This window comes from Castor canadensis, chromosome 8 (genome assembly GCF_047511655.1).
Source record: "Castor canadensis chromosome 8, mCasCan1.hap1v2, whole genome shotgun sequence".
NCBI lineage: Eukaryota > Metazoa > Chordata > Mammalia > Rodentia > Castoridae > Castor > Castor canadensis.
Window position 1 is genome coordinate 13,108,758 of NC_133393.1, and position 14,664 is coordinate 13,123,421.

General features: G+C 52.9%; 1 protein-coding gene across 1 annotated transcript; it reads right to left on the reverse strand.

Annotated features, from left to right (window-relative positions):
• Positions 1 to 1,368: 1,368 nt before the first annotated feature.
• Capn11 (calpain 11) lies at positions 1,369 to 14,298 on the reverse strand. Its single transcript, XM_020157077.2, has 21 exons — positions 14,071 to 14,298; positions 13,686 to 13,755; positions 11,792 to 11,910; positions 10,776 to 10,909; positions 10,433 to 10,601; positions 8,278 to 8,361; positions 8,088 to 8,173; positions 7,878 to 7,952; positions 7,568 to 7,728; positions 7,228 to 7,406; positions 4,748 to 4,759; positions 4,252 to 4,463; positions 3,936 to 3,975; positions 3,797 to 3,862; positions 3,648 to 3,705; positions 3,490 to 3,554; positions 3,157 to 3,225; positions 2,639 to 2,717; positions 2,425 to 2,541; positions 1,861 to 1,919; positions 1,369 to 1,692 (listed from the first exon to the last, which is right to left on the reverse strand). The coding sequence occupies exons 1-21, from the start codon at positions 14,296 to 14,298 to the stop codon at positions 1,666 to 1,668; spliced, it is 2,109 nt and encodes a 702-aa protein (XP_020012666.1). The 3' UTR covers positions 1,369 to 1,665.
• Positions 14,299 to 14,664: the final 366 nt, after the last annotated feature.

Genomic DNA, 14,664 nt, shown 5'->3' on the forward strand with positions numbered 1-14,664 from the left:
TGCGCCCAGGGACATTTGCTTATCAGGGAGAGAGCTCTGTGGATGGGGCAGCCAGCTCTTGGAGGGAGGGAAGAGAGGGCGTGGAAATCAATCTTCTTAAAAGGCTCCTTAGAGAGCGTGACCTAGCAGACAGGAAAGGAGACCGAGAGGAAGGTGAGGGGGAGCCAGGACAGGAAATGAATCCTCAGGCGGCAACCCTGGGGGGTGGTAATAAGGGAGAGGAGGCTTTCTATCCGGGATGACTAGGTTTGGTTTGGTCTTTGAAGTCACAAAGGAAGCGGGGGGCAGGGCTGTGCTGAGAATGTCTCTAGCTCTGGAGGATGGAAATCTCAGCCACCCCCTCAGCATGCCAGGGGTGGACCCCGCTAGTATACAGGAGGGAGCACCCAGCCCCACTTTGGGAGGAAATTGCACAGCAGCCCCAGGGAGCTGGAAGAGGACACAGATCCAGGAAGGATTTGGATTGCTCTGGGGAAGGTGTCTATTTAGGGCAGTAGGTAGCACTTCCATCTCGATTCCTTGGGGAGGACAGGGCTTTAACCTGAGAGGCTGTCTCTACCTAAGAAGCTGACAAGCTCATGTGCCCAGGCCCCAGTGTCGCTGTCATAGGCCAGAGAGGGGCAGTCATGAATACATCCAGAAGGACAGAAGTGTGGTTGAGCAGTGGCTGAGGAGACTGGGGCTGGGCTGGGAGTAGGGGTGGGGCAGACTCCAAGTTCAACGACCTTGGTGGATCAAGGACCCATTCCTCTATCGCTCTGGCGAGGACAGTAGCTTCTAACATGAATAAGGACTTGAGCCTGAATGCCTTTGAGGCAGAAATGAACACAGCCATCCTCCAAGGGACACCAGGAGGAGCTTTCGCGCCTGTGTGTGTGTGTCCTCTGCTTGTTTCAAGTGTCCGTTTTCTTTACCTTTGAGTCTCCTGAAGTGCCACCTTTTGGAGCCTCCGGTTTGAGCCTCCTCCAACAGGGAAGGCTCAGGGCCCTGTGGCCCTGTTAGGTAGCAATTAGCTACCTAATAATTTTAACGGACGTTAAAAACCGAGTTATTTCTACGGTAACAGCCCCTGTCACCCCAGTCGCAGGGGTGGCAGGTGGCTCAGTGCCTCCTCCGCTGCTCCACCACCCAGTGCGTTGTCCCAGTTGTCACCCAGAGGGACCGGGGTTCCCGCGGCATCCTGGCACTGCCCACACGTGCCAGCAGCGCCCCCTAGTTACAAGCACTCACTTCCAAACGTCCACGGGAGCTGGAGCGGACCCCTCTTTGGTGCTGAGGAAGTGACTTGCACCCTCGTCAGTCTTTTCCTGGCATAGAAAACCCGAGATGGGAAGCCGGTGGCATGTCGTTTATTATAATGGCCACGGGTGAGGGAAAGGAGGGACGGTCAAGGAGGCAGGTGTGAGTGGATGGAAGGCGTGGAGGGCACGAGGCGGACCAGGGAAACACGGGGGAAGGAAGCGTCACGTCATTTTTGGTAAAATATACTCAGAGACAGCGTGAGACTGCGGAGGGACAAAAGAGAACCCCTTCGAGCCGGGAGGGTGGGCATCTGGGGCTGGGCGCCGCCACGTGGGCCCAGCGCTCTGCAGAGAAGAGCCGATGGCGGGGACACCGCCGTCCTGGGCGGAAGAAAGCCGGGCTGGTGGCTGCAGCGCGGCGCGCCTAGCCCCACATGGTCACCTGCAGCCACTGTGGGAGAGAAGGGCGGGGCGAGAGCGCGCGGGTGGGCGGGGGAGCGGGCGGGGCCAGCGGGCGGGGAGCGGGGGGGGGGAGCGGGGCGGGGGTGCGGGGGGGTGGGGAGGGCGGACATCCCCCATCTGCACCCTTCCCCTTCCCCTCCCCATCCTCCCCACGAACCTGCTGCAGGTTCAAACGAATAGTGCCTGTGTTCTTGGGGTCCATGGTTAGAAAGAATGCTGTTTTAGAGGAGTCAGGGGAGAGGGGTTCAGAGACCATGGTCTAAAGGACCCACTCCCCACGGGATAGAAGGTCAGAAAGTTCTTAAGTTGTTCCTTGCTGCTCCCCAGGTACACCTCCTAGGGGGTCACAACTCCTGGTACTATGGACTCTGCACCTCAGTCAATTCTAAAAGAGTAGTTTTTTGGTTTTGTTTTTGTTTTTTTGGAGGCAGGGTCTCCTGCAGGCTGACCTCCAACTCCAGATCCTCCTGCCTCAGCCTCCTGGCAGTGCTGGGATTACAGGTGTGCTCCTGGCCTTGGGGCAGGGCTATTATTGTAGAGGAGGAAATGGAGGCACAGACTGACAGTCACAGCTCAGCCAAGTGGTGCAGCTGGGATTTGAACTTGGGTCAGGTGTGTCCTGTAAGGGGGAGGATTCTGGGGCAGGGCTCCTCTGGGTAGGTGTGTGGGAAAGGGCCAGCATTCCCGGCCTGGGCTGGGGATGCACAGGTGCCTAACTCACTGAACATGGCCTTCAGCCGCAGGAAGCAGTTGATGAAGCTGTCAAAGTCCACGATCATATTGTCATCTGCATACCTAGCCACCAGCACCTCTGTCACCTTGTTGTTGAGCTTAATGCCTGAGAGACAGAGAGTCAGAGTCCATGCCTCTGCACATGGCCTCCCCACCCCCCATCTGCCACCTGCCCCCAAGCCCTCTCTCGCCCCCCTGGCTACCGGCTTTCTCAATTGCCAAGCGCATCTCGTAGGAGTTCAAGGTGCCTGAGCGGTCCTCATCGCACTCTCGGAAGATGTCCTGAAAACAGACCGGTGCCGCAGGGTGGTGTTCGTCGCATGGTGGTTGAAATAATGAAGTGCTGCCGTGTGTGTAGCTGGCTCACAACAGCTGCCCAAGACCCTTGGGATCCCCCGCCCTGACCCACCCTGGAGCTCCCAGTATTCCTATTACCTAGTGACTGGAGGGTTTGTTTCAAGCATAGCAGGGGCGCCTGGCGTCCCACCCAGTGCTCTGCAGCCCTTCTTCATGATGGGCTTTCCTGGGCTATACTGCCTTCTAAGCATATTGGTTAGCTAATACACCAGTAGCCCTTGTGTGTGTGTGTGTGTGTGTGTGTGTGTGTGTGTGTCTGTCGTCTGTAGTTGGGGCTCCAGTTCTTGCTTCATCCTTGTTAGGCTTCACCCCTCCAGGACCTCTTTTCTTCACTCCCTTAGACAGTCCCTTCAGTTCCCTTTACCGTCAATTTCTTGATTTTTTTCCACAGGACTTGGAATTCCAGAAGCCCCAGCTTGCCCGAGCCATTTTTCTGGGGAAGGGGTGGTCAAGGATAGCAGGGAAGGAAGAGGAGACCCTGGGGCAGGGAAGCAGAGGGGCTTATCGGGGGAGTGTGTGCATATGGGCTCAGGGTCCCCGAATGGAACAGCCAGAACAACTGGCATCTTTTGCTACCCCAGAGCCTAATCCTTGTCACAGAGGAGGGCATGGTTGGCCATGTCTGGGTCAGACTTGGGGTGCAGGGATCAGGGTTGGGAAAGCACTGGGCAGGACCACCCGCCAAATAGGAAGATACATCCATGAGGTTGACCATGCGGCGACAAGCATCCAAGCCAAAGCCCATGGTCTTGAAGCTTTTTACTGTGAGGGTGGGGAAAGGAATGAATGGGGTGCGAGTTAAGACAGGGCAAAATACATGGGGGAGGGGTGGAAAGGTGGGAGTGGAAGGCTCACATTTCATAGCCATCCTGTTGAGCAGCTGTTGTAACTCATACATGTCTATTTCTTTGTCCTAGAAAAGGTGACCATGACCGTCAGTCCCTGCTCTGGCCCCTTCAGCCTCACAGCCACTTCCCTTGAGCCTCAGCTCTCAGCCCTCTCACCTCGCCTGCCACAATCTCAAACAAATGCAGGAAGTCAGGGTCCAGATCCTTCTCAGAGACTGTTTCCTAGCGGAAGGGAGTGGGAAAGCGACCAGTTTCCAAAGTCCCTCCACCCCCACCTCTCCCAGCTTCCCCTTACCTCTTGGAGATGCTCAGCACAGTTGACCTCATCCAGTTCCCTGTACAAAAGGGAGGGAAGACTTAGGGGTTCCCAGGGGTCAAGGGGACCGGGGTTTCCATAGGGTGGGGTGGTCTGGGAGAGGTCATGAGGCAGTATAGAATAGCTTCATAGACTCTAGGTTCTAGCTCTGGCTCCAGTTTTACTACTAAGTGGGTCTTGACTTCATTGTGCCTCAGTCTCCCTGAGTGTAAAATAGGGACTATGCAGAAGAGGGTCAGAGCCACCCTACAGCTCCTGGGCAGAGGATCTTGGGGCAGCAAGGTCAGCCCCTCACCAGGACTCGCTGTGCTTCTCTGTGAAGACCCGGAGCAGGAAGTCGGCATCTCGGTGTGGCTCGAAGGTGGAGGGGATAATGACATAGTCCCCCGGAGGCAGCCGGAGGTGGCTGCTCACCTCCCGTGAGTTGGTGAAGATCTCTGAAAAGCCGTGGTCCTGATACTTCGTGAAGAAGTCCTTCTTCAAGTGGATATCCTGAATGTTCTGAAACTGTATGTGCCCTGGAGGTGGGTTTGGGACTGGCACAGGGAGCAGGGAGAGAGGGCCCCCAAGGTGAGTAGCCTCCTGGGTTGGGTTGGTGTCAACAACTGACCTGGCCTGAACTCTGCCCAGTGGATGACAACCCCATCAGGGTTTGAGGGGACTAGAGTTGCGACCCAGTGCCCCCCAGAGCTCCACAGAGCCAAATCCTGCCTTTGCCAATCAATACACATGCAGCAGGGGTGGGGTGGGTGCTGGCCTGGAAGGAAGCCCCACATCTTTGTCTTTTGTACCTCTTTGGGGACCTGGGAAAGGAAGAGAAAGAACAGTCAGATCTCTAGGGTGCTGAAGGGACTCAGGCCTGCAGAAGCCAGGTGGAGTGTGCAGTGTGTGTGTGTGTGTGTGTGTGTGTGTGTCAAGGTGCGTTAAGGGCCCTGAGACAGTGGTGGGTGGGGCATGGTGTCTGATAGCATTAAGGATCTATCAGCTTTGGATGGCAAAGTACAGTTTACACAAAGTTTTACCAAGGGAGATTTTTATCGTCCAGGTACAGGACAGGAAATAGTGACAGGAGGTGAGGATTTGACCAGCCTCATGCTGCTAACATCAAAGAGCTGGTTGCCAGGTGCCAGTGGCTCACACCTATCATCCTAACTACTCAGGAGGCAGAGATAAGGAGGGTCGAAGTTCGAAGTCAGCCCAGGCAAATATTTCTCGAGGCCCTATCTTGAAAAAAAACAGTATAAAACAGGGTTGGTGGGGTGGCTCAAGTGGTAGAGCGCCTGCCTAGTAAACCTAGCAAGAATGGGGCCCTGAGTTCAAACTCCAGTACCACCAAAAAAAAAAAAAGAAATGTATGTTTGCCTTTTTTTTTTCCTGAATTGAACTTAGGGCCTTGTGGTTGCTAGGCAGGTGCTCTGCCACTTGAGCCACACCTCCAGTCCTTTTTGCTTCAGTTATTTTTCAAATAGGGCATCACTTTCATGACTGGGTAGGCCTAGACTGCATGTCTCCTATTTACACTTCCCTTGTAGCTAAGAGGACAGGTTTTATTGGTTGAGATGGAATCACAAGAACTTTACCAGGGTTGGCTTCAAACCTTGATCCTCCTGATCTCTGCATCCCAAGTAGCTAGGATTACAGGTGGGAGCCACCTCATCTAGCCATGTGTGTTTGCTTTTTGAAGCTAGCCTTGAATTTGTGGGCTCCAGTGGTCCTCTTGCCTCAGCCTTCGGAGTGGCTGGGAGTACAGGTGCGAGTCATCTTGACCAGCTCCAAATAAGTTCGTAAAAAGTCAGGTTAAATCGTGTTAAAATACAGTAGGTTGCTGCTGTGGTCTGTGTGTCTGTCCCTCCAAAATTCCTGTTGAACCTTAGTCCCCAAAGTCATATGTTAATGGTGTCTGGTGCTGGGGCTTCGGGAGGTGGTTATGATTAAATGAGGTCATGAGAGTTAGGGTCCTATCACGGCATTAATGGCTCCATAACAGGAAGAGAAACCCAAGCCAGCACACTTGCTCTGTTTTACTATGTGACATCCTCACCAGATGCTGAGCTCTTGGATTTCCACAACTGTAGGATAAATAAGTCTCTTTTCTTTATAAATTACCTATCTGTGGTATTTGGTTATAGCAACAGAAAACACAGTGAGGCTGTGCCTCTACTGCAGGCATTATCAGCACCTTTAATATGTGCAGAGATCTTGAGTGGAGCCTTTCCTGATCTTATATAACCTTGGACATCTTGTCTTGAGGTGAGTCTGTTAACCTAGTGGACTCAGCCTCAGAGGAGGGCAAGGCTTTTGTCTATGGGTTTTTCTTTTTTGTTGCTACTTTTTTATTACTATTATTATTATTACTATTATTTTTGCTGCGGATGGAGCCCAGGGCCTTGCATGTGCTAGGCGGGCACTGCTTTTGCTTGCTATTGATCCCCTGGAGGAGGCTGACAGGGACTTGACACAGTAGATTCTTCATAAATAGTTGTTGAGCCAGGTGCAGTCCTAGCTACTCGGGAGGCAGAGATCAGGAGGATCACAGTTTGAGGCCAGCCTGTGCAAATAGTTCTCAAGACCCTATGTCAAAAACACCCAAGACAAAAAAAGGTTGGCAGAGTGGCTCAAGTGGTAGAGCTCTTTCCTATCAAGTGCGAGGCCTTGGGACTGCCCAAAATAAACAAACAAATACTTGTTGAGTATCAGTGAGTGACCAAATGACCATTTCTAGAATTTTTCAGCGCATGAGTGACCTTGGAAAATGCCCATCAAGGGTTTCTTTTGGTCCCTGTAGTGAGTGCTGTTGGTTGATGGGGTGGCTGGGGAGATATTCAGGGGTGGCAGATGTTTCCAGTGTCTGGGAATCAGGACAGTCTGCCTCTGACCCTTGGCTGTGTGAACTGCGGCAGTGACCTCATCTCTCTGACCCTCAGTCTCCTTCCTATTCCTTTAGGGTGTTAGTACGTGCAAGGCCTTTGGAACAATGTCTGCCACAAAGGTTGTGGCTAGCTAGGTGTGGTAAATGAGAGCTCTGTGAAAGGAAAATGGGAACTGGAGGCGTGGCTCAAGTGGTAGAGTCCCCAAGCACAAAGCCCTGAGTTCAAACCTCAGTATTGGAAAAAAAAAAAAGGATCTTTTTTTTTTTTGGCGGTACTGGGGTTTGAACTCAGGACTTAGTGTGTGCTAAGCAGGTGCTCTGCTGCTTGAGCTGCACCTCCAGCAGAAGAAGTGTCTCAAAGGGGCAAGGCAGGAGAGGAGCAAGGGTGACTGGGGGGCCCACCGAGAAGATGACAAAACCAATGGTGAGCAACTGAGCTCCCATCGGCCGAGCGTGTCTCCAGTTCTTCTGCATCAGGGCCACCAGGCAGGTGCAGACAACTGTGGGGTCCTCAAGGTCATCCTCAGGGTCGTCCTCTTCTGGCAGACAGATCTTAAACTGGGGGTTGGTCCAGAATGTGTCTGTGGAGGAAGCAAATCAGTATGGTGAGGTGGCACTGCCTTGCCCTTGCCCTTGGGGGTGGCCCAGCTTGCCCAGCCAGTAACAGGCCTGCCTTCTGCAGAGGGTGGTGGGCTCTGATGGGCCCTGACCTCATGCATCCTGACACTGTGACCTCACCTACCTGGGTTGTTCCTGGAGCCGCCCGCGGTGCTGCCCCTCCGCCAGCTGCCCTCGTAGAGGGTGGTGTGCCAGCAGGTCTTGTAGTCCCCAGAGAGGGCGTCAGGCATGAGGTTACAAATTTCCAGCTGAGTGAAGTTACTCAGGAAGTCCTGGTAGGACATCCTACAGTGCGGTGCAGTACAGCACCCATCAGTTTGCCCCGGACCCCGGAGGGACCCAGAACCTCCCCGTCCAAGACACAGTGGGGAAGGTGGCAGGGGAGATGGGAGGCAGGTGTGGGGGAGTCAGAAGGATCTTCCAGCCACACCAACCAGAACTCCCCATCCTCCTTTTTGTGCGTCAGCTGGTGCTGGATGTCGGGGTCCACCTCTTCCCATTCCTTGGCACTGCAGAGAGAGGGCAGCTGAAGGAGAGGACGATGAGGGGAAGCCCTGGTCCCCAAGGGCCGCCTTATGAGGTCCCTGGTTAAACCTGCAGCAGCTTTCAAGACACTGCTCCCTCATCTGGGTCAAGGGACCTACTTGTCACTCCAGGCTCCATTCCACTCAATTCGGCCCCAGGGGTTCTGGACCCGAATCAGTGTTTGAATCTTGCCTCTGTAGAAGACCTGAGGGAAGGAAGAAAGGTTGGGCTTGGCTCAGGGGCAGGAGGCATAAGGCCCGAGGCACTTCCTTCCCCAGTCCGTGGGAGGAGGCCATGGTCAGCACTCACGTCCTCAAGGCCAGTCACTGAGTAAGCATGTCCTCTCACCAGCATATTCTGTGTCATCGACTCCAAGTCACTGGTGCTGCTGACCTGCAGAGCAGAGAGGAAGGGAAGGAGTTTGGGATCTGGCCTGAGGACCTCCAGAAAGGTGACAACTTTGTAGAGTTTTTTTTTTTTTATATATACTATATATGTATCTATTTGGTAGTCCTGGGGTTTGAACTCAGGACTTTGTGCTTGCTAGGCAGATGCTCTACCACTTGATCCACGCCTCCACCTCATAAACTTTTTATTTGGAAGTAATTACAGATTCACAGGCAGCAGTGAGAAAGAATGCACAGAGAAAGAGTCTGTGTTCCCTGTACCCAGTTTTCCCCCGGTAGTCGCATCTTACAAAACTGAAGTACCATGCCAAAACCAGGATGTTAGCACTGGTGCAATCTGACACCCTACACACATCTCCCCGGCTTTGTCAGTGGCCGTGTGTGTGTGTGTGTGTGCTGCGCAGTTCATCACGTGTGTAGTTTTTCTTTTCTTTTCTTTGTGAGGTACTGGGATTTGAATTCAGGGCTTTGATCATGCTAGGCAGGTGCTCTGCCGCTTCAGCCATGTCCCCAGCCCTTTTTGCTTTGGTTTGCTTTTCAGATAGGGTCTCGATCTTTTGCCTGCGGCTGGCCTCAGACTCCTCAATCTTCCTACCTCCACCTCCCACATAGGCTGTGCCACCATGCCTGACTTATGTTTTATTTATGTATTTTTTGGTGGCACTGGGGTTTGAACTCAGAGTCTCATGCTTGCTAGGCAGGTGCTCTACCATTTGAGCCACTCCATCAGCCCAGGGTTATTTTTATTGTTATTGTTATTATTTTTATTTTGGGGGTACTGGGGTTTGAACACAGGGCCTTTACCTTAAGCCACGAAACCAGCCTTTTTTTCTTTTTTATGATGAGTTTTTTCAAGATAGGGTCTTGGGAGCCATTTGCCTGGGGTTGGCTTCGACCTGCGGTCTTCCTGCTCTCTGCTTCCTGAGTAGCTGCGATTACAGGCATGAGCCACTGGCGCCTGGCTCCAGGCTTATTTTTGAAGTGGGGTCTTGCTAAATTTTGCCTGGGCTGGCCTCAAGCTATGATCCACCTATCTCTGCCTCCCAAGTAGCTGGGATCACAAGCATGTACCATTGCTCCTGGTCCACATGTGTAGTTTTGTGTATCAGCCATCACAGTCAAAGTCCTGACGTGTCCTTCTCCTGAATCATCCCTTGTGTGGCCCTTTTAAAACCATGCCCACTTCTTCTCACTAGTCTCCTTTCCTGGCCTATGCCAGTCCCAATCTGTATCTATTGTTTTGTCATTTCAAGGTCATGCCAGCAGAACCATGAGGTGTGCAGCCTTTGTGGTTGGCTTTTTTGCATTCAGCACCACTCCCTTAAGAAATATCCTAGTCACTGCAGGGATCAATAATTGCTCCTTTTTCTTGCTGAGTAACATTCCATGTCGTAATCACCACAGTTTGTTTAAACATTCATCCATTGAGGGACGTCTGACTGTTTGCTGGTTTACCATTATGAACAACATTATCATAAACATTTATGTTTGGGTTTTGTGAGGACATGTCTTCATTTTTCTGCAATAAGTGCCCAAGAGTGCAATTGCTAGGTCCTATGATAGCACTCTGGGTTTACTTATTTATTTGAACAAACGTTTGTTGGTCGGCTGCTGCATGCTAGGCCCTTTCCAAAGTCCCACGGAACATAAGGTCACTTAGCCTCATGAAATCTCCCTTTTGTCTGGAGAAGACAGGCTATGAACAGATACACACATAAGCTATTTCAGAGGTTGGCGGAGTGGCTCGAGCAGTAAGGGCGCCTGCCTAGCAAGTGTGAGGCCCTGAGTTCAAACCCCAATGCTGCAAAAAAAAAAAAAAAGAAAAAAAAAGATATCTCAGGTCACAGTAAATGTTGGGGAGAAAATCAAAACAAAGTAGACAGTACACCAGGCAGGCATAGCCACTTTAGACTGGGAGGCAGGGAGGCTGGCCTGAGAAAGAGGCAACTGAACTGAGCTGAACTGTGGATGAGAAGAGCTAGTCATGCAGATATCTGGGAGAGAGACTTGTGGGCGAAAGCCAGAGAGGTGCAAAGTCCCTGAGGCACATGGCTTACTTCAATGGAGCAGCCCAAGAGGGAGGATCGGTCCAGGGCCTTCCGGAGGAGCCTCAGCAGGTTTCGAGGGGGCTTCTGGAGCTGCAGTCTCTGTGCCACCCCTCCTGTAAAGTCCTCAAAACCCTCCATTGTGCTGCCTCCTGCCAGAGCCTCGTAGGATCCGTTCAGCCTGTGGGCACAGGGAGGGCACAGCTGGGCTTTGGGGAGGAGGCGTTTTTTGGATGTTGCACGGTTTGGATGGGGAGGGCAGGGCAGGGAGGGAGGGAGGGAGGGAAGGAGGGAGGGAGACCCTGACTTCCCTTGCCTCCTCCCTGATGCCGCTGCTTCTGTTGTGGGCACTCACTTGGCATACGCCTTCTCCAGCAGGGCGCTCCAGTACTCTGTGTGCTGGGACGAGTGCACGAACACCAGTTTGTCGTTCTTGGTGGGCAGCCGGTCATCCACCACCACGTCCATCCACTGCCCAAACTGCCAAATCTGTGGGCAGCAAGGCAGGCCTCAGCCAGGAGGGTCTCCCACTGGCACACAGTCACTCTCACTTACACACACACACACACACACAGACACACACACACACACACACACACACAGACACACACACACACACACACACACACACACACACACGAGCCCTGCTGTATTAGCGCCTCCTGGTGGCCATGCCCACTAACACACCAGTGGCAGAGTCCCACTCCCTAGTCCCACTCCCTAGAATGGCTGCAAACCCACAGACACAGGTCTCTTCCCTATCCTGTCATGGCCACTGCTGGGTCTCCAGGCCTCCAGGGGACCCAACCCACTTTCTGACCTAGGCCCTCCCCTGAAAAAAGATGGCTGGAGGTTAGGATCACTGAGGTTTTTTTTAGTTTGTTTCGTACTAGGCTAGCCTGGTACACTCTGTCCTCCTGCCTCAGTGTCCTGAGTGCTGGGGTTATAGAAATGCACCACTGCACCTGGCTTCCCTGAGGTCTTAGAAACACCTATAATTCTCAGAAATATTTTATGACATGGGGAATTATCCTCCTGTTACTAAATTAAAGGGGCGGGTCACAAAAATTCTTTAAGTACCAATGTCATGTTCACACAGGCAGACACACACACACGTAAGTGCATACATGAGTATTGAGAAGGGGAAAAGGAGAGGGAGGAGAGCTACACACTGATAATTATTTCCCTCTGGGACGTAAAACTTAGCTTGCATGATTTCTTTCACGAGCAGATGTTTCTGTGATAAGTACACAAAAAGTCACCCTCATCAACTTAATATTATTTTTTAAAAAAGAAAAGGCACATATGGAGTCTCTCTCTCTCTTTCTCTCCTTCTCTCTCTCTCACACACAGCCTCAGGTTGCCCTTCACCTGAAAATGGAAGATGCCAGCGTAGTTTTTCTTGAAGCTCTGACCCTTAGGTACCACACGGTACAGCAGTTTGGGGCACGTGGTGAGGGAGCCAATGGCAGCCAGCAGCCAGCAGTCCCCTGAAAGGCAGGAGCACCCCGATATGTGTGGGTGGGTCCCTAAGTCCAAGCCCTGGAGGAGCAGGAACCCAGGCCTCTGGCTAAAAAAAGCTGGGGAAGGAAAACTGAAGTGGGGGCAGTCTCCGCAGAGGTGAGCACCTGTACCTGTTCTGTTAGGTGACAGAGTCACAAATCAGAGCCACACGCCTTGGTGTGGGGGAGCTGGGAAAAGAGGTACTTTTGACCTCAGGGTCTTCCTTCCCTCCTTGGGGTCTCCTTTCTCTGAGAGAGGGCCAACACAAGCCCGTGCCTTGAACAAACCCAGTCACCTTCCCTACCCAGTGGCCACACTGGTGTAGTGACAAAGGGCCCAAAATATCTTCCTCATGTCACCTACTCTCTATTGCAGACACAGGGGCTCTGTCTGTCCCTGAAGCTGGCTGTGGATGGGCACAGAACAGTGTCCCAGGTCTGAGCCTTTGGAAGAAAGTGCCATGAATCACCCACAGCCAGCTGCCTCCCAGAGTCAGCCCTCCTGGGAGGGCCAGAGGGCAGGTGGGGCCTGTGTGGGCACGGAGGCCGGCTGAGCTTTGGGGCACTGGGAAGCTTCTGCCTGCAAGGAGGCAGAGGGCAGGAAGGAAGGTTAAGGACACTTTGGCTGCATTCGGACACGAGGGAGAAACTCATTTCCCCACTAGAGCCCAGCGCCCTTCAGCCCAGGGAGCCACAGCAGTGGCCAATGGTCTAAGGTCTCCTTGGTCTCTGCCTTGCCGACGCTCTGCCCTTCTCTCTGCTACAAGTGGGAACAGAATTAAGATCCAGAAGAAGCCCACCTGGCTTCATCCCTAGGGAGGCAAGATGGGGTTGGAGGAAACTGCGGGGCAGGACCTGGCTTGGGGAGGAAGATGTGCCACTGTGGGTAGTGGACCAGGTGGACTTTACCGCTCCCTTATTTGATGCCCTGGGTTGAGGAGTTCCAGCACCTGTAGTGGTGTGAAGATACGCCCGCAATATTTGACCATCCTCCCCTCAAAAGGTGGGGCCCAGTTCCTCTTGCCTGTGGCTCAGATTCAGCCTTGCTTCTAACAATGGAATATGGTGGACGTGACAGCGTGTGACTTCTTGGAGACCCTGTGGCCTCCCTGTCCTCTCTTGCATCACTCACTTTGGGGGGCCAGCTGCTGTGCTATATGGACATTCAAGCAACACTGTGGAGGAGGCTATACAGCCAGGAACTGGTCCTCCTACCCACAGCCAAGGAGGTACTGAGGCCTCATGTCACATGACAGCCATCTGGATAGAAGGGCACCAGCCCTAGTCAAGCACTCAGAGATCACAGCCCACTTGCTTTGTCGTTTTGTTTTGAGACAGGGTCTGGGTATGTAGCTCAGGCTGGCCTCGAATTCACAGTCTTTTTACCTCAGCCTCTTTTTTTTTTTTTTTTTTGTGGCACTGGGATTTGAACTCAGGTCCTAATGCTTGCTAGGCAGGTACTCGAGCCACTCCACCAGCCCTTACCTCAACCTCTTGAAGCTGGGATTACAGAGATGTACCACCATGCTCAGCCTGTTATTTTTTTAAGTCACTGAGACTTGGGTAATTTAGCAATAAATCACTAATACATCACTGCAGCTTCACCCCAAACCCAGACATCGGGCAGGTGCAGAGAGGGACAGGGACACAGAAACATGTTGCTTGAACCTAGGGGGTCCCGGTTTTCCAGTCTCAAAAGACACCCAGGCACAGCCCTGGCCTCCCTGTCCCCCAGTAGAGACAAGCTCCCTCTCCCCACTCACCCAGGACCCCCTGGCAGATATCGGTGGGAGAGAGCCGGTTGGTGATGAACTGGGGGTTGCTTGTGATCTCCTGTGGTGAAGAAATAAAGGTCAAGGGGCCCAGCACTTCCCCTCATACCTCCCTTGTACCTTTCACTACCTCCTTTGTACCTTTACTGGGGGTGATACCAGCTCCAAGTTCTAGGGGAAGAGATGGGGAGGCGTGGGGAGGCGCAGGGCCTGCGCCTGACCAAGCGAGAGTAAGCTGGGAGGCTGAGCTGAAGCTTGGTCAGAACTGCCCCAACTCAGCTGTGGGTGGGGCCTAGTGCAGGGCAGGACAGGGGGTGGCTTGGAGGTTATATGAGCTGACTATCCCCACGCCCAGGCTGTCCCTCCAAGTGCCCACCGTGGGCCGCTGCCAGTAGATGTTCTGCACATCTCTGGAGTTGGGACCAAGATCCTTGAAGCCTAAAGAACTGGGTTCTGCAGGGAATAAGGGGTCCTCAAACAGCTCCCCCTTCCTCAGACAGGCGGCTTGCAGCTCCTCAAAGCTCTGATTCCTGTGGTTTCTGGCGTTGTTGTGTTGACCCACGCCCTTGGCCCTGAGGCGGCTTTGGTTTATGAACACCACCATTCCCTTGTCAGTAACAATAGACTCTGCTCAATAATAAAAAGACAAATACCCCAATTAAGAATGGCACGGTATTTTCCAGAAGAAGATATGCAAATGACCAGTAGGCAAGTAAAAGAAAGCTCAGCGTTGTGACTTGTCAGAGAGCTGCAAATCAGAACCGCCAGGAATGCCCTTCACACGCACTAGTGGCTACAGTGAAAAACGCGGAGGCTAAGAGCCCGTGAGGCAGTGGCACCTCACGCACTGCCTGCAGAGGGTGACACAGAGACTTACCAGTCAATCCAGCATGTCCACCTCTAGGGTATGCCCAAGAGAAATGAAGATACCTGTCCGCAGCAGAACTTGTACAAAAACGTCCATAGCAGC

Excerpts from the sequence above, each read along its gene's own strand:
- Capn11 (XM_020157077.2), bottom strand. The coding sequence starts at position 14,298 with ATGGTGGTGTTCATAAACCAAAGCCGCCTCAGGGCCAAGGGCGTGGGT. Across the intron at positions 10,910-11,791 it reads CTGGCATCTTCCATTTTCAG|ATTTGGCAGTTTGGGCAGTG; the intron begins GTGAAGGGCAAC and ends TGCTGCCCACAG. Across the intron at positions 10,602-10,775 it reads CTGGAGAAGGCGTATGCCAA|GCTGAACGGATCCTACGAGG; the intron begins GTGAGTGCCCAC and ends CTGTGCCCACAG.